This window comes from Terrapene carolina, unplaced genomic scaffold, assembly GCF_002925995.2.
Source record: "Terrapene carolina triunguis isolate 2854851 unplaced genomic scaffold, T_m_triunguis-2.0 Scaffold30, whole genome shotgun sequence".
NCBI lineage: Eukaryota > Metazoa > Chordata > Testudines > Emydidae > Terrapene > Terrapene triunguis.
In genome coordinates, this window is record NW_020664381.1 from 8,105,287 (window position 1) to 8,125,371 (window position 20,085).

The window sequence follows — 20,085 nt, forward strand, 5'->3', positions numbered from 1 at the left end:
AGCTAAAAATGTCCGGGATTTCCCCCGGACGGCTATTTAAAGACCCAAAAGCGCTGACAGGGCAGCCACGCTGGGGGAACCGTGGCAAGCCGGTGCCGCCGGCGCCACTCACCTTTCCGCCCTAGGGCAGCGCGCAGTGAGTTCCCGGCACGGCGGCGCCAGCCCACGGGGCCCCCTGCCTGGCCGGCAGGAGCCTGCAGAGCGCAGCCCTGCCCCTGCCCCGGCACACAGAGAGGCAGGGAGGAGGTCTCGCTCCCCTGCGTGCTGCAGCGGGGCGGGGCCTGTAGACTCCGGCAGCAGGCAGCGGCCGCCGGGCAGAGAGCCCCCCCCCTGCCCCTGCCCCCCTCACCTCGACCCGACCCTAGGAAGGGGCCAGAGGGACTGGGAGGGACCTGCCTGCTGGATGCTTCCTGGGAGCTGCTCCAGGTAAGCACTGCTGGGCTCACCTGGCCCCCTGGCAGGTCCCTCTGGGGGGGCTCCCCTCAGACCCACTGCCCTCAGGCCCCACCCTGACCCTGTTCCCTCAGCCTCCCCTGCAGTGCCCCCTGTACCCCCACCCTCAACCAACTGCCCTCAGCCCCCCTGACCCTGTTCCCTCTGCCTCCCCCACAGTCCCTCCCCCCGATCATTTCACCCGACCCACTGCCCTCAGCCCCCACCCTGACCCTGTTCCCCCTGTACCTCCCACCCCGAACCCACTGCCCTCAGTCCCTGCCCCCATTCCAACAGCCTCCCCCACAGTCCCCCTGCTCCCCGCAACCCACTGCCCTCAGCCTTGCCCTACCCCAAATCTCTTCTTCAGCCTCCCCCGTCATCCCACCCCCATCGCTCCCCCTGCTGTCCCACCCCCTCAACTTCCCACCATTCCAGTCCTGCTCCCCTCTGTCTCATCCCCTCCAGACCCTGTCCCTCTCCCCAACCCTCCCCAGCCCAGCCCCATTGTCTCCCCCGCCCCACCCCACTCTACACAGCTCTCTCTACCCTGTCCCATTCATGCTCCCCTCAGCCCCTACCCTACTCCCCCCATCCCAGTCCTGTCCCATCCCCCTCAGGCCCCCCAGTCCCAGTCCTGTCCCTCTCAGTTCCTCCACCCTGCTTCCCCTGGTCCATCCCCACACACCCACCGACTCCCTCGACCTCCCTCCCCCCAATCCCACTGCCTGGACCCACCCCCGTCCCACTCAGGACCTAAATGAAAAAGAAGCAATGGGCTTAAATTGTAGCAAGGGAGAGTTAGGTTAGACATTAGGAAAAACTTCCTAACTGTAAAGGTAGTTAAGCACTGGACAAATTACCTAGAGAGGTTATGGAATAGCAGTCATTGGAGTTTTTTAAGAGGTTAGACAAACACCTGTCAAGGATGGTCTAGTTGTTATTACTCAGTCCTGCCTCAGTGCAGGGGTTTGACTAGATGACCTGTTGATGTCCCTTCCAGTCCTACATTTCTGTGATTCACACTGAATTGCCTTGTGCCACTGTCTAGTAGTAGTGGCACACAGTTCTCTGACATGCAGGTTTATAAAATTGTAGTTAATATACAGTTTAGAGCATAGCAATTTTAAAGCTCTGCATGTTCAGACCAACTGAGCTGAAAATTGTGATCTATAGTATTCAAAACTATTAAGATGTGGGCTGAAATAAAATCAGCATGAATTGCTCAACAATATCAATGGAATCAGCATTGCGCTGCTATATATTGTAAAACATTACAGTGAAATCTTGCAAGTATTACATAGCACGCCACCTTGCCCAAGTGGTAACTAAGCACAACATCTTCCTGTTTCAACATTCTTAACTTGTATCCCTCCTGGAAGTTGTTTTTTTTCAAACACTGAATGCTGCTAAGTTATGAGTTTTAACAGGTTTTTTTTCTTTTAAACCACAGCACTGAATGTTATTCTAAAATTGTTTTCCAAATATTCTTAAACTCCCAGTTTATCCCCCGCTGATGTTCATTGTGAAAAGTATTGCAGGTCTAATAATAATATTTGGCACTTCTGTAATTCACTGTCCAACATGTGTTTTGTGCCCTCCTGTGGTGGATTTTTAGAGGATAACTGTATAGCTACAGGGAGTTATATCTTGAACTCAAGTAGTAGAAGCTCATGCTTTTAAGTCTGGATGGCTCAGGTTCAATCTTTGGTGACTAGCTATGATGGAGGTTGCTACACTTATAATCCCTTTAATCAGAAGTTCTGAATATGCTTTGTTGTGGGCAGAACTAGCCTATAGTTAAGCAACTGAAAATTTAGAATGGGAAGTGTTGAAATGTTGGGAAGCCTTATAATTTTGCCAATCTGGAACGAACATCCCATCTGAGGGATGGGGGCGGGGAGAGAGGAGAGTGAGATACGACCAGGAAACTGGGACAAGGAATCCAGAGTGGTAGTGGGGGGCAGTTGAAATCAGATGAGGAGCTGGGGCGGGTTAGACAGCAATAGGATAGACATAGACTGGAGGGGACGGGGAAGAAGGGTCTTTGACTACTAGAGACCACTCCGTTCTCCGAACATTTGATTCGCGGGAAGCAGGGGAGGGGGAAGAGTAGGGGGTGAAGCGTTCAGGGGAAGGGGCGGAGTTGGGGCGGGGACTTTGGGGAAGGGGCGGAGTTGGGGCGGGACCGGGGGCCCTTGGAGTGTCCTCTTTTTCCAGGACTGCAATATGGTAACCCTACACAAAAGCCATCCACACTCCCTCCTTCCTCGATCACTGTGGACACCACCAGCATCTTGCCTGTCAGTCAGGCCTATTACCTGGGCATTATCTTCAATTCGGACCTCTCTCTAGGTACCCACGTCCCAGCTATGTCTAAATTTTGCAGATCCTTTCTGCAAAACATCTCTAAAATATGCCCTTTCCTTTCATCCACACAGCTAAAACCCTCATCTAGAGTCTCATCATCTAGTGTCTCAACTGCTGCAACATCCTTTACTCTGGCCTCGACAAAACACAGTCTTGCCCCACTCATATCCACTCAGAATGCTGCTGCAAATATCATTCCCTTAGCCCATTGCTTTGACCACATTACCCCTCTCTGGCTCCCTCTTCTTTATCGCATCAAATGTACGTTGCTTGTATTCACTTTCAAAGACCTTCACGGTCTATCCCCACCCTCCTTACCATCTCTCATTTACTATTCAGATGTCAACCCTCACCTTCAACTGGCCAATAATGCCAGCCTCTACTGCCCACTTGTTAAATTTTCAAACAAGCACCTTTGTACCTTCTCCCATCCTGACCCTCACACTTGGGAAGAGCTCCCCATAAACACCCACAAAGTTACCTCATCGTGCTCCTTCAAATCTTTCCTTAAAACTCTCATTTACCGTGATGCCTCCAAAAAATCAACAAGTAGGCCACTGTTGCACTGATACCACTGCCTATCATGCTGACCAACATTGGCTCTTTTTTTTTTTTTTTTTAATACTCCTGCTTGTTGGTATCTACCTGTTATACTTCCTATCTTATACTTCATTTGTAAGATCTTTGGGGCTTGGACAACCTTTTTATTTTGTTTGTACAGCACCTAGAACAATGGGGTTCTGGTCCAGGGCTAAGGCTCCTAGATGCTACAATAAATAATAATATAACCATTTTAAGCTTTTAACAAAAGTCACAGCATGGAAGATTTTGAAAGGATGAAAGGAGTCTTAGGACAAAACTTAAAATACATGACCACTGAATGGAGGACTGTAAATTAAGGCAAACCCACCTTAAATCAAAGTGGGTTCAAGATTCTAGTGGGACATCAGCCCAGGTTAAGAAGGAGGTTAATAAGCTTGGGCACATTGGAAGGAATTATCCAGCATTGATATAAGTTAGTAACATTTTTGTATTAATTGTCTGAATATTCTATTAGGGAAAGTAATTCTTGTTTTAATTTAAAAGTGTCAGTCTATGAGAGGAGGGATATACAACTTAGCAGTGAAATAAACTACATGATCACAATGAAGACAAATGAGATACAAAATAAAGTGAAATGTCCCCAGAGGTCTAAAAATATTTTCTGAAATAGCAAATTACTTGCTACAATTGAAAAGACAAGCTTTTAACTCAATCATGCATGCTTATAATGCTACATGTAATACAGTATAACATTTGATTGTACACGGAGAAAGACTTCCAGTCTAATTATTTCCTGGAAATACCCCCTAATTGCTCTTATTATAGTATAAATGAAGTGTCCTAATTACTGAAATTAAACAGTAAGATACCAGTGTAGAATCCTTGAAACTGCAGACAAATGTATTTATAGACATTTCTGTGATGTTCTTCACTATCGTAACTAAATGCCTCGCACATAATAAATTTATTCTCCCAGTATTCTTGGGAACTGACGCACACAGAGATTAAGCAATTTGCTCAAAAATCACACAGTAAATCGGTGGTGGTGCCCAACAGAAACCTTTTCTCTTGAGTTCCAGTCTGTAACTTAACCACAAGACATCCTTCCTGTCACACTCGTTCCTCCTCACTATGACTGCACAACAAAAATCCACAATAGAACGGTGGTTAAAGAGAGTAGAAAGTCAAGAGAACTAGAACAATTTATTTCCTGCATTAGATTATCAACTATTTTATAAAGTTTGGTCAAGTGGGATGAATAGTAAAACACTGCTTTAAAAATAAATAATTGCTATAACTTTTATAATATGTAGAGTAACATATAAGTTAAGATTTTAAGCTTTTGGGGGCAGGAACTCTCTCTTCCCATAGATGTAGCAGCTAGTATATTTTGGGTGCTTCCACTACACAAATAAAATAATATTACTACTGCCTTGTTAGGATACTGATACAGCTTCCAACGAAATAAATAGAAAGTTTTCAAGTGACTTCAGTGGGAGCTGGATGAGGCCCTACCACTTCTGTAAGAAGATAAACACTATTGTTGATACAAGTTATCTTTAATTTAAAAAATAGTAACTAAAACTACAGCTATAAAACGTATCAATTTTGTAGAAGGTTTAGTCTCTGTCCTCAACAGTTAATATTTTTTTAAAAGTGTAACTTCTTTGGCAAGCACAATGGGTGAAATTCCTATTCTGGAGAATTCACATTGCCCTCAACAACCGAGTTTCCTTACATCAACAGAAACTTGGCAAGCCTTAACATGAAATCATATTTGTCAGCAATATAATAAGATTCCAGGACTATCACTCTATGTGTCACTATGAAACCTAAAACGTCTGCTGAGCCAATGCGAAGCGATGGAAGCAGCCACAAGAATGGTAGAGGATTCTTTTTGTTCAGAATATCACCAGGCTAAACCATCACTGGGTTTTGCCGTCTTTTACCATCCAATTATTAAGTTTTCAGCTAGTCTGACTTTACAAATTATACAGTGTGGTGTACAGATACTGTAAATTAAACTTGTGCGGTATACCTGTATTCTACAGCTAATTTGCATTCAGCAATTTCATTAGTTGTATGAGGGAGACTGCACCACTGGTGGATTAGTTGGCCCAACCGCTATACCTGTGCACCAACCGCCATCCACACAAGTCAATACAAATCTCCCAGCACAGTTCCTTAGACGCCAACCAACACAATTACCCTGTGACGGGGTACACCAGACCCTCTGAGGCCCCCTGCTAGAGACCTCGAGGCCCTGCCATACCCCACCCCAAAAAAGGGCAGTGGAGAGGGTCCTCCAAGATGTCTAGAGTGGCTGTGTGGGACACAGCCAATCAGGGCCCAGCAGCCTAGTATAAGAAGAGCTGCAGGGCCATAGGGAGTTCAGTTCCTTGCAGGAGCTGAAGGAGTATGGATGGTGTGTGGCTGGTTGACAGAGGTACAGGACCTCGGATGAGGTAGTGCTGCCAGAAGCCAGGGAGAGCGAGAAGGAGCCCTGAGCTGGTTGTGGGGACTCTATCAGGACAAGGCCCTGAGGTAAGGGTGAAGATGGCACAGGGCCACGGGGAAGTGGCCCGGGAATTAGAGCAGCAGCATGACTTAGATAAAGGGACACAGCGACAGCTGCTATCTACAGTGTCCCTGGGCTGGGACCCGGAGTAGTAAGCGGGCCTGGGTCCGTCCGCCCATTAGCCACTGGGAGAAGTGGCCTGGACAGTGAGGCACCCCAGAGGGGGAACTGAACTATAGTGGCCCAGATGGAGAGCTGTAGCCAGGAAGCCCCAAGAGGGTGAAGACATTGTTTCCAGAGGAGGGACAATCGGAGAGAGAGAGGAGTGAGTGTGCAGGCGCGCACATGGCCAAGGGGGCGCTCAGAAGAGGTAAGTGCACCCCGTTACATACCCATATAACAAGGATGCACAATAATGCCAAACACACCGACCCCCCTCACAACAGCATGTGCCCCTCATTCACCACACGCACAAATCAACACAAATATCCCAGCACAACACCCTCCAGACACAATGCCACAAGTAGAACACACAATGACATCAAATGTCACTCTGAAGCTTAGAACATCTGTTGAGTTAGTGTGAAGTGATCAAAACAGCTATAATCATGGATGAGAGCTCTTTCTGTTTAGGTCATCACAAGGTTTAGTCATTACTGTTGCTGACCAACAACAGCCATTTTGGACCTTTTTTAAAAAACAAAACAAAAAACCCCCACAGCTTTACAAATTACACCTGTGCAACAGCGCCAGCTTTCAGCTACTACTTTCCTTTATAGAGTGCTCTTTCTTCAGTATGATTGAGGTCCTGAATAGATACAAAGTTGTACCACTTCAACTATACTGGTCCAGTTGAAGTAGTACAACCTGCTAATGTGGATGCAGTTACACTGGTATAAAAGTGCTTATTCACGTACTGGAAGAGGAATAAGCTATTGTGGTAGAAGACACGTTTATACCAGTATAACTGCATTCATACAGGGGATTGTACCAGCAAAGCTATTTCAATATTATTTTTTAAAATCATACCCTTAACCAAAATAGTGATATTGGTACACAATGTGTGTGTGTGTAGTTCTGGCCTCAGATAGCAAAAGAAACAACAAACTGGAAGACGCTATATCTTGATTTAGATTAGAGGAGGAGGAATGAGAATGCAAAGGGATATGATCTGCAAGTTAAACGGGGAATCTTCAGGAAGAATAAATTCACCGCTTATTCTGTTGCTTTTTCGACAGAGTTAAATTAATCTGCCAAAGCAGTTTCCTGTTAAAATGGCAGATGAGCCAGATTTTTTAGTTGTATAATGTTAGGGTAGGACCCTGATAAATTCCAATGATTTTAAATCATACAGCAATAGTGTACAAAAGTTTAGGACAGGAAATGAAAAATCCTCTATCCATCTGAAAGTACAGGGGAATTTAGGGATGCAGAATGCAACAAGTTCTTCCAGAGCACCCCTCTTCTTATAAAAAATGCCATGGAAACTTTACTGACCACTAGCATGATCAGCACTGCTATTTCTTTGTACTGTATACACAATTAAGTAACTTACCAAGTTGACAAAAACTCAGTGGTCCAATCAGTACTGCCATCATGATTTAGAAGCACATCTTATTGATTGTGAAGTACTCATTTTACTTCTGGATCTGCAATTATACCAAGCAAAATCAACTTCAGCATAATTACTGGATGATTAATATAAAAGCACAACAAGGCTTCTGTAGTAAGAGGTGATATCACACCTTTAATGTCGTGTGAGAACTGGGATGAAACAGTATCTTTAACATGAGATAAGCAGGGTTTGTAGTGTTTCAAATAAACATAGGCAAACATTTGTTTAAAGAAGAAGTATTTTCATTACGGGTTTATATGAAAATGGTGTGACAGACTGACAATATTCTGAATGAACTTTATCAAATTAAGTTGAACATCTTTGGGGTCCATTGTATTAAAAACACAATTCTGTCTGTGTTATTGTGGACCTGTATGTTTGTACCTTCTCTTGGAGACTGACTAATCTCTGGAAGCTTTTACAAACTTCAAAGGACTTTTTGGAACAATACCTGTGAACTGGATATCCTAGGAAGTACCTGGGGAATGCAAATGACCCACTTCCAATCCTCCATTTTCAAACTACACCGTGGGGAGAAAAACCCAGTGTCTACTAATTCCAAAAGTTGCCATTAATGAGATTCTGGAAGTAGTCACTCCACAGGGACTGAAACCATGCTTATTGCATCACAATTACTCTGGGCTGGTCAAGTGTAAAGGCTGGACATCACCAGGATGCCAAAGTAGTTGCAGTGTGGCAAACTGAAATTGGGCAACTGCCTACAAAGTGACCAAAAGAAATGCTTCAAGGACCCATTGAAGCGTAATTTGAAACAATGCAACATTAATGCTTAGAGACATCAGAAACAGATAGATCACTCTGGCAAGCAGCAGTCAATGATGGGGATACCCAATTTGAGATTAACTGCTGTAGGGATCTTGAGGCACAGAGGCTGAGCTGTAAACAGCAGCAGACTCAGGAGACACAGATTGTAATCCCTTCCTCGGTATCGCACTACGTATGCAATTCATGCAGAAAGGACTGCCACTCTTTCCTTGGCCTTTTTAGCCACAATTGTACCCAGAAGACATAAAATAGCTGCTGGAGTCATCTTCGGCTATGAAGGACAACAACAACAGGCGTTAACTCTGGTAAGCTAATTAGCATGTGTGTGGGTTCTTTTATTGTTTTAAATGTTTTCTCGGTAATATTTTTTTACTGAGAATAAAGTAGGCTGTAGCAATTACCCTGTTAACGGTATCTGAAGAGAAAGCAAGCAAGTTCTGTTTGGGCAGCCGGCCTCTGCCGAGGATAACACAATGTAGGCAGGAAATGATGCAGCCTGGAAATACCCGTTAGGCGGGAGAGGAACACGTTTCCATCCAAGTGGGGGAACTGCTGGGGAACTGGGACCCTAGAGTGGGTGCCCTTGCTGGAACACTGAGGTGAAATACAGGTGCAGATGCCCTGAACTGTGACAGATGGCAGTTGGGAGCACTATGCCACTAGATCCAACATAAAAAAGGTGAAAATTAAAAATGGTTTGACTGTATGTGAAATGCTATTAAAATCTGTGGTTATAACAATGAATGTTTCTGGAAAGATGTGGAACATGAGGGGAAATTCAAGATGCACAAAATTATAAACTCTTATTATATTGCTCTTGGCCATAGATGTAATTATTCTACTATCTTAATACTGGTAAAATAATACTTGCAGGATGTAGCCTTAAGTTCCAAACAGTGCACTAAGTTCCATTTTTGCAACCTAATTGCTTTCAATGAACAGCTATAAATGAGGGCATAATTTGTGCTGAAGAATCCTTATTTCTGGTGAGAATGTTTGAGCCAGAAACAACCATTTTACTTTCATGTCTCGGGGAAGTTTACAAGTTAGACAGTTAGAAAAAACAACTTTCTACTTTTTAGAAATCCTAGAAATGTAGGGCTGGAAGGAACCTGGAGAGGCTATCAAATCCATCCCCCCGTGCTGAGGCAGGATTAAGTATACCTAGGCCATTCCTTACAGGTATTCAAATATTTATCTATCCTGTTCTTATAAACCTCCAAGAATGGGGATTATACAGCTCCCCCATGTATCCTGTTCCAGGAAATAACCATCCTTACTGTTAGCAAGTTTTTCCTAATATCTAACCTAAATCTCCCTTACTGCAAATAAAGGCAATTACTTCTTGTCCTACCTTTGCTGGACAAACAGAACAATTGATCAATCAAACTGTACAATTTATAACCATCTTTCCCATATTTAAAGAAATATTTCCCCCCATCCTCAGCCTTCTTTGGATTAAGCATGTCCAATACGTTCAACCTTTCCCCATAGGTCATGTTTTCTAAACCTCTTATTTGTGTTGCTCTCCTCTGACTTTTTCTAATTTGTTCATGACTTTCTTAAAGTATGTGCACCCAGAACTGGGCACAGTACTCTAGCTGAGGCGTCACCTGTGCCAAGTAGTACAGGACAATTACTTCCCGTGTCTTACAAATGACATTCCTGTTAATACATCCTAGAATGATATATGCCCTTTTTGCCACAGCATCACACTGCTGACTCATGCAATGTGTGCTCCATTATAACCCTTTTCTGCCATACTGCTGTCTAGCCAGTTATTTCCTATTTTACATTTGATTTCTTTCTTCCTAAGTATAGTACTATGCACTTGTCTTTACTAATTTCAGACCAATTCATCAAGATAATTTTTAATTCTAATCTTGTCCTCCAAAATGCTTGCAACCCCTCCCAGGTTGGTGTAATCTGCAAATGTTATAATCCACTCCATTATCCAAGTCATTAAGGAAAATATTTAACAGCAATGAGCAAACTTCCTACAGATGCCACTGAAAGACAATAAATGGAACCTCACAATGCTATTTTTACAGTCACTTTAAAGAGCAGAAGTACACTTTAGTAGCATGTCATTTAAGGATCCAATCCTTCAAAGGTATCTATCTATTCAAAATGGGCTTCCCAAGGCAGCCTCTTTGCAGGATCTTGCCCCAAGGCCCTGATCCTGCAAACATTTATGCACATGTTTATCTGTACTTACGAGTAGTCCACTGAAGTCGGTGAAAATACTCATGTGCAAAGTCAAGCATAAATGTAAACATTTTTAGAACCAGTGCCTAAACCAGCAATGGAATATTTGTTTTGAAAAGTGATGGAAAACTCTTCAACAGAAAGCTTAAGGCTAAGACATGATCAGCTACTGAATGAAACCATTTTTCAAGTTTGCACAACATCTGCATTACTGTAAATGTCATAATAATTTCCAAAACATGGATATATTTCTTTTAATCCTAATCCTTACAATAAATCACAAGATACATGCAAAGCACTGAATATTTAGTACTATGCAAAGTAGATGTATTAGTTACCTTTAGGATTCTGCTCTAAATATTATGCTGAATAACCAAAGTAACAGGCATGTCCATACAGTCAGGCATATGATACAATGAATAATAAATTTACCTTTAAAATGATACAGGTTTGAAATCAAGTTACATGTTAACAAGATTCAGTACTTTGTGATTAAGCAGTACAGCTTGTTGGAAAATTTTCAACTAAATATTTTTTCATCAGAATTAGCATATTCAGCAAAATCTAAATGTTCTATGAAGATGTGTCTTGATGAAATTCTGACAGAAACCAGGCAGATTTCCTGCCAGATTTCCTTCCTCCTGGGTTGCTAGGACTCTGGGCAGGTTGGGGAGCATCAGAAACATTTTGAAAAGGTCAAAACAAAATGCCTTTTCAATGTTTCTGAAACAAAACTTTTTTGGATCTCAATTTTGTGGAGAATTTTGAAATTTTGGTTTTGTTCCATGTCAGAATGAAACCAGATTTTGAAATTTCAAAATCCTCCTTAACTGAATTACTGTTCCCTAACCACCAGTATTAAGCAGCCATGTTGAGGTGTGTTGAAACTTTTTAATCCAGGGAACTAAATTAAACACACACACACATATACATATTTCTGTACCTGCAAGGTCTAAATACACATACAAACAACCCTGCAGGAAAGGAAGAAAAAGGAATGAAAATGGGAATATCAAAGAATGAAAAAGAAGCCTTTAGCAGACAGAAGAAACACTACAAGGAACACATTACACAACATTTAATATAAATGAAAGGGATTAAACATTAAATAAAATATTACACATAATACAGAGGTAAACATCAGTACAATGCGGCATCCGTGACATCATCCGAATTTATATCACTGTAAATGCTATAGTCTACAGCAGGGGTCGGCAACGTTCGGCACGCGGCTCGCCAGGGTAAGCACCCTGGCGGGCCGGGCCAGTTTATTTACCTGCTGACGCGGCAGGTTCGGCCGATCACGGCCCCCACGGCCGCGGTTTGCCGTCCCGGGCCAATGGGGGTGGTGAGAAGCGGCACGGGCGAGCGATGTGCTGGCCGCGGCTTCTCGCCGCCCTCATTGGCCCGGGACGGTGAACCGCGGCCAGTGGGGGGCCGCGATCGGCCGAACCTGCCGCGTCAGCAGGTAAATAAACTGGCCCGGCCCGCCAGGGTGCTTACCCTGGCGAGCCGCGTGCCGAACGTTGCCGACCCCTGGTCTACAGTGATACACTACACTCCAATAGGTTAGTACTGTACAAAGAGGAGATAAATGCAATTGTTAAGATAAATTCTTACTTTCTAGAGTCCCTCCGTGACACTGACAGGTCATCTTAAACACATAAACAGGCATACCCCAAGCATTAACAGAAGGTAGTTTCACCATCCCTATAACACATGTATTTCCAAGTATTAATGAAACAGTAGCAACCTAAGAAAAGTCAACTCAATTCATTCAGTTGTTTGGATGTGATGTCTCTTATAAATAGTCGGCGCTTAGAAGCAGCAGAAAACACTGCTTATGGAATTATAGTGTATATTAATTATAATCTGTGATGTAGCATAAGGGATTACATATGGATAAAACTGTCCTTCTGAAGTTATACATCAACCTAGAAAAATTCTTACTTGAAAGGAATTTTATCTGCCCTTTTGTAAAATGGGAGAAATTCAAATCTAAAAAGACTAGCTACAGCATTTAATGCTCACCTACTTCACAGTTCATGAACTCAAACGGTCATCTTTTCAACATTTTCTTTCTTTCTCTAGTGCTTTCTAAATATTTTTTGTTACAGAAAAGAAAAACTCAGAAGTACAATAGCAATCCCTATGACAATATAAATTCCTCTTACAAAGAGGCAAAGGCTTGAAGGTACATAAATGTTCTTAAAATGCATATAAACTTTTAAATGTTATAATTAAAAAAAAATGCCCACAACCACCACCAAATACTAGAAACTTTAAAAATTGCATCTGTTGAGAAAGCCACTGACTTACATTCAAATAACAATTCTGCCCCACTAGAATTGCAACTACATTATATTCTCTGAATGGAGTCAAAGTATTGCAGTGTTACCTTTCTATAATTAAGCTTAAGGAAGAATATTTGTTGATTTGGATCTCTTTCAGGGAGATAAATCAATTGCAGGGAAAACTGCAATCTGTCACAGATGACTTCATTTCTGGATCATTTTTACAGTTCTCCATCTAAAACATCTGGCGGTGACTTGTGTGTGTTAAAATAAGCTGAAAAGAGGTCTACAGGCCATTGCTGTGGACATCTTTACATCTAAAAATATAATGGGAAGAGGCAAAATACCATAATCTATTGGTTTCTTCAAGTCTGATTTATCCACACATTTATGGGCATAAAACTTTTTTTGAGAAATTGCTATAAAAATGCAAGTTAACTTTGAAATTAAGCTTTGGTTAGTTTTAATGAAATTTGTAGTTTTGAGATAAGGAATTTGTCAATTACCAATCCTTAATGATTTCCCTTTCAACTTCTAATACTTGAAAGAACAGAGCACATGTCCCTTTTGAAAAGGGTTTCCCTATGTCCACAATGACAGAATGCAAACTTGGGGCTTTGGATCTGTATATGGATACTGAAATTCCAATGGAAAGAATGGTGAAATAAGTTTTCCACAGCCTCACTTCTCCAATGGCACTGCAACCATTGCATTCACACATTCTGATGACTAGTCTATGTAATGGAATACTGACAGTTATGTCCAGAACTGTGGAATTTTGCCTCAGGCTATATCTACACTCAAAATGTGACACAGCTGCAGCTATGCTGCTGTAGCATGTCAGTGTACACACTCACTACCAGCAACAGGAGGGATTCTCTGTTGCTATAGTCAATACACCTCACTGAGAGGCAGTAGCTAGGTCATCGGAAGAATTCCTCCATCAACCTTGCTCAGGGGTTAACTCGGCTTAAAACTACATCACTCAGGGGTGTGGATTTTTCAGTCTGAGTAATGTAGATGGGTTGACCTAACTTCTTAGTGAAAATGAGGCCTCAGGCTTCACTGGAAAAGAACTAAGGGGATGGTTCTTGCTTCAGTGAAAATCAGTGTCCTACTTGAGAATTCAAACTCAACTCTGAATTTCCTGGGTTTCTAATACTGGCTGTTTTAACTTTAACAATCTTGAATGGTAATATATGTTCAAAACATTGATATGTGTCTGTAATATTTCAGGCCAAACAACCATGAACAGGAGTCGGATAGCTGGACCATAAATTAAGTGAACAGTAACAACATCACCCTTTTAACTGACTATTCTCACTTAAAGATATCCAGAGGAACAAAGATTTGCCTGCTGCAAACCTACTGAAAAGTCCCATTCCTCTAAACCTCTGCAGGCCTTCAAGATCAGTACATGGATAGGAAGGGGGTTCCCCTCCAATTGGCCTCCTAATGTCTACAGGACTGGGGCTCTCTTGCAGAAAGGGAAAGTTGGGTGGGAATATGCCTGGGAAGAGGCTTGGAGGATCAGTAGAATCAGGGGAAAAGTCTCTGTCCACATTCTGCTGCCCATCTCCCAAGAAGAGAGTCTTGAACTGTTGTCACGTTCCACCCAGCTATCTTGTATTGCTCCTTAGTCCCCACAAAAGGGGTTCCAGCGAGTGAACATTCCCTTACCTGTTGCCTTTGACTCCTCCAAAACTTGGGCTTTAGTGTAGATGTAGCCTATGTCAGCATAACTTATGTCACTCAGGGGTGTGAATAAATCACCCCCCGAGCAACATAACTTGCACCGACATAAGCGCTCATGCGTCCAGCGCTATGTCGGCGGGAGAGCTTCTCCCACAGATGTAGTGAATGGCAGAAGCTTTTTTATTATGCCGAAGGGGGAGCTCTCTCCCATCAGCATAACATGTCTTTGTCAGAGGCGCTGCAGCAATGCAGTTGCATCGATACAGCTGCACTGCTGCAGCGCATTATGTTAGACATGGCTTTAGTAAGCTCTCCAGCCCCCTGACAACCTCCCTATCCCTGTGAGCCTCATGAGGCCTGGTCCACCTTGGGCCCTTAAGAGGCTCATCATTTCCTCAACTCCCATGAGTCTTAGATTGCTTGGCCACTCCTCCCCACAACAGTTCATTACTTTAGTGACCCACAACCTCTATTAGCTCATCAGCCCCTTGGCAAATAGTCAAAGGTTAAACAAACTTATTAAGTTTGTTTAACTTAAAGGCTGGGCTACACGAGAAATTTAGATTAATCCAGCTATGTTGCTCAGGGTAGGGGTGTGAAAAATCCACACCCTTGAGTGATATAGTTAAACTGACCTAAGTGCTCGTGTAGACTGTGCTAGGTTGAGGAAAGAATTCTTCCATTGACCTAACTACTGCTTTGTGTGGAGCTGGATTAACTACAGTGAGGGAAGAACCCCTCCCATCTGCATAGTCCTGTCTACACTTGAACCACTACAACAGTGCAGCTGTGCCGCTGTGGTGTTTCGAGTGCAGACAAGCCTTAAGGCTCCCAGGGACATAGGGGGGTGAGGGGCGGGAGCAGGGTATCCTCAGTATTTCTCCTAATGTTCGCAGGGGCTTCTCCTCCAGTGTGGTAGACCTCAGGAGAGCAAGCAAGGAGAGAAGGTAAAATTACCTACTTGCCTCCGCTCTTCAATGTCTCCTGCTTGTCACCGTTCTGTCCCCCAGAAGATCTAAGGTCTGCAACAGAGCAGAGGAAAACCCCAGACATCCCTGCTCCACCCACACCTCGAACCTGAGCAGGCTCTGTGCCAGTGTTTTCCTCAGGAATTGAAATTGGGGGTGGGGAAGTGTTCAAAATATGGGGCAGGGGTGAGGACCAATGAGGGGCGAGATCGTTAGGGCAAAGGTGGGTTGTATTGCACCATAGTAAAAACTGAAAAATGTTTCACAACCATTTTATTAGATTTAACTCATCTTTTTAAATCATCATACAAATTAAAATTGGCTCCACAAGCCTACTATGAAGCACTAAATCTACATCCTTCTTGGTTTCTTCTTGTAATTTTGCACAAGTCTGTTAATGAACTTCTCGAATGCAGTGCATTCATTTTTGGTGGCTTCTTATGTGTCCAATACTTCCAGTCTTTCATGATATGATCATAATCACGCAGAAGGTGATTTCTTTCAGAACACAAAATTCTATTCAATGAGGAAAAAGAATGCTCAACTGTAGCTGTTGTGACTGGGACTAGAAAGAGATGAATTCCTACTTCTTTCATCCCAGGAAACATAGCACAAAAATTGGGTCGAACCACTAGCTAGAAGAACAACTAGAAGACATTGAAGTCAAATCTTCATTTGTTCATCGTATGATATTCCACTCTGTGTTTAAACTCTCTATTCTGTCGTGATCATATGGCAGCCCCATTGCAGGTAGCGCCTCACTCCACTCAACTGTCGGTGTTCTATAAGACAGGCATCTGTAAAAGCTATGTAGAGGTTGATAGAATCCAGAAGTTGCTGTTGTAGAGATGTAAGAATCAAGTCTGCGTACTTTACTTTTTCAGGTGGCTTAACGAACACTTCTTGTCCTCTTCATTTAAGGAGTCAATAGAAGTGCTCTAATTAGTCAACTTCTGAACGGAAGTCTTTGCTTCTTCCAGTATGTTTTCAATGGCTATCTCTCTGATTGATCCAAATGTAGCTTCCATTTCTGGACAGGGATCTACTACTGTTGTAGCAGATGCCTGGATGGCATTGTTTAATGACCCAAGTGGTTTCAACAGTAGACTTATTAGAGAGAAGGGCGATTGTCTTCTCTGAATTTAGTAGCAAAAGCAGTCCACCAGCCTCACTACTTAGATTTGTCCCATCTCGGTAGATACTTTCCAAAGTCAATAACAATGGTTGCAGTAATTTTAAGACAACAGCCAAGGATCGCTCATGAGAAAGCCAGCGGGTTTTCCCAGGTTGGACTAATTTGAACTTCAGTCCCAGTATATCTTCTATATTTTCCAAGACGTTCAGTTCTTTTGGACTCTTGCCGAAAAAAGAGTATAATGAAGACATTAAGTTTATAGCTTTTCAAATGCCTTTTGAAGATTCTGCAGCTCATACTAGTGCTAGTTGGAGTAGATGGCCTCTGCAGTGTGTATTGGAGAGATTAGGGTTGCACTTTTCTCTGAGCAAAGCTTGTACTCCACCATGTCTTCCAGAGAAGTTTGCAGCTCCATCAAATGCACAAGCAGCCATCTCTTTAGGGTTCAATTTACAAGCATTTAACTCTTCTAAGACTCTTCTATAACCTGAACATCTAGAAATTAATATACTGGCCTATCACTGCAATCAAGGTAACTTATGCAGTGACTTAATACTTGACACCCATTTCATTCATCTGCCACGTATGCACATTTTCTGAATGGGTTTTCAATGGCTGAGTCTTTCACTGTTGCACTGCATGCTTCTAACCAGTCAGTTGTATTTATTGCAGAAAGATAGTGAGCATTTGCTGGTCTGGGTCAGAAGCAGTGTCCAACTTCAGGATTAACAAATGACAATGCACTTAACATTGGCCTCCAGTTTGTAGTGTGTGGTATCTGTTGCTTAAAGAGAAAGTATGATGTGACAGCCATGTTTGTTTGAATAAACTGTGTTGTGACTCCAGCATTTTTAACAGCCTGGTTAAGTACTTCTAAAATTGGCTTTGACAATGACTGGCTTATAAGGTTTTCTGCATGTTGATGCAGTCGAGAGGATTGGTGTTTTGCAGCCTTTTCACATAGTTTGTCAGCATTGGCTTTGCTGATCGGTCTGGCAAACCAAGCTCCTCCACTTTTACTATATAAATCCGTGGCATGCTCACATCTTGAATACTGCATGCAGTTCTGGTCGCCCCATCTCAAAAAAGATATATTGGAGGTGGAAAAGGTACAGAGAAGGGCAACTAAAATGATTAGGAGTATGGAACACTTCTATATGAGGAGAGATTAAGAAGACTGGGACTTTTCAGCTTGGAAAAGAGAGGACTAAGAAAGGATATGATAGAGGGCTATAAAATCTTGACTGGTGTGGAGAAAGTGAATAAGCGCCTTCACATAACACAAGAACTAGGGGTCACCCAATGAAATTAATAGGCAGCAGGTTTAAAACAAACAAAAGAACAACATACAGTCAACCTGTGGAACTTTTTGCTAGGGGATGTTGTGAAGGCCAAAACTATAAAAGGGTTAAAAAAAGAACTAGATAAGTTCATGGAGGATATTTCTATCAATGGCTATTAGCCAGGGTGGGCAGGGATGCCATACCATGCTCTGAGAGCCTCTGCTTGCCAGAAGTTGGGAGTCGATGACAGGGGATGGATCACTCAATAATTGCTCTGTTTTGTTAATTCCCTTTGAAGCACCTGACATTGGCCACTGTTGGAAGACAAGGTACTGGGCTAGATGGACCATTGGTCTGACCGAATATGGCCATTCTTATGTAAAAATTAATTAAAATATAATAATGTTTAGTCCAGAAACTCCCCAAGATAATGACCTCTCAAGATAGCAACAATCTGAGATTATGATCCTGGCAAATAATGCGTTTTAAAACTCTTGGCCTACTAGGAAATGTATATTTATATAAATTTCTCAGTCACAAATCTAGTATTCTGGAGCAAAGTCACTAAAAATAGTACAACAAACAAATGTTCAACATGCCCCTCCCTTCTCCCTCTACTGCCCCCCCACTCATAGTTGTTGTCCTTGGTCAGTGAAGATCCAGAGTTCAGAGGCGCTTTCTCATGAGTTCACTTCCCACCCTGGGAGGTGCAGATAAGGCACCTTGCTTGTTCCTCCAGTTGCTTGCCACTCGTGCCAGCAGCTGTTGTTTGTCATGCCACTATTCATTCCACCACCCCATTGCCGATGGCCCTGTGCCATCAACTTCTGCTGCCACCTGCCACTGTGACCTCTGCGAGTCGGTCTCTTGAGGTTCCACCCAGCTCTCAGTGATTTCAGCTCTCAGTGGGGGAACCTCACAGTGAGTGCAGGCTGGGCTGTCTTTTCCACAGAAATACTGTCCCACAGCAGGTCTAAGCACTTAGACCTGATTATTACTGATTTCAGCTTTAGTGCTCACTTAACAAAAGACTCTGGCACCTAATAAGTTCTATCATTAAATAGGGGAGAGGGGCAAGTCAAATAGTGCCTGTTATTCTTAGGTACAGCCCTCACCACCAAGCAAAATCCCTGTCTCTCCCTCTTCCCCCCATATCCTCCCCCACCACTCTCCGGGGATCTGCCATCCAAACCCCTTGCTTATCAAGTGCAGTTCAGTTGAGGGTGATCAGTACTTAATTTATAATGAAAGAGGTGCCGGAGTTCAAGCAAGTTCATTACTTTCATAACTGATGTGGCAAGCCCAGAGGTCCCAGGGCTATGAACTGCTGAGCCTAAAGATGTCGGGGCTCAGCCCTGGCAAAATTAAGCATTGAGGGTGAACCCCTCAATCAGGACAGGCTAAGTTTAGTTCTGCTGCCCTTTACTCATACAATAAGGATAACATTTCATGACCCCCACATTCAATACTAAAGTGATTTGTAACCCACCACCAGCCAAAATGGGCCACTTGGGCAACACAGCTTTGTCTGCTGGATACCTAGACAGAGTAGGTGAGTCATGTAAATACAGTCTGGTCCTGAAGCCTCTCCACCCACCAGTGGCTCACCACTAGCTGTCAGGGAGAGCTCATTCAGACCTACCTTACAAATCATAATTTGAAATTATAAGGTTGGCCAACACTGCAGAAACCAATGTGCCAACATTGTCAGAAAAATCAACAGCTGTATGAGGAAGCTGGTCTTTGTTCATACTTTTCAACCCTATTATACTTTTTCAGGTACAAGCATTGTATCATACGCTGCCTGTGCTTTTAAAAGTGTGTATTAATATTTCAATTTCAATTCAAATTTCCAAATAATGACTACATTGGCAACACTGCGATTTAACTAGTTGACCACTTGGGGGGCGGGGGGTGTACGGAAATCTCTGCTCGGTGCCAGGCCCACCAATCACTCCCAGCCGTAAGACCCCAGCCAGCCCCTCTCCCACGTCTCTGGTTGGAAACAGGGGCCTTTTCCTAGCGACCCCCCGCCGTTCCAGAGCCTGGCGCTACCCCGCGCGGGGCGGCCGCATCCCCGGGGCAGCAAGCGGCGCGCTCGGGGGCCCCAGCTGCAGCCTCCGGCCCAGGGCCCCAGCCCCGCTGCCAGCCGAGCGCGGCAGGGGGCGGCAGCACACGCCCGGGGCTGGAGGAGGAGCCCGCAGCCGGGTCTGGGAGACAAGGGGACCGGCCCCTACC

General features: G+C 43.5%; 1 protein-coding gene across 3 annotated transcripts in view; it reads right to left on the reverse strand.

Annotated features, from left to right (window-relative positions):
- LOC112109399 (interferon alpha/beta receptor 2) overlaps positions 1-20,085 on the reverse strand; it is a 37,118-nt gene that overhangs the window by 16,915 nt on the left and 118 nt on the right. Inside the window, exons 1-2 of one of the 3 annotated variants that reach the window (XM_029911533.1) lie at positions 12,871-12,901; positions 7,419-7,512 (exon numbers count right to left, since the gene is read on the reverse strand). In XM_029911533.1, coding sequence (XP_029767393.1) covers positions 7,419-7,461 — 43 coding nt within the window. In that variant the 5' untranslated portion in view covers positions 7,462-7,512; positions 12,871-12,901. Of the gene's footprint in view, positions 1-7,418; positions 7,513-12,092; positions 12,134-12,870; positions 12,902-20,085 lie in introns of those variants that run through there. The other 2 variants (XM_024203909.2, XM_024203908.2) reach the window with 2 other exon arrangements.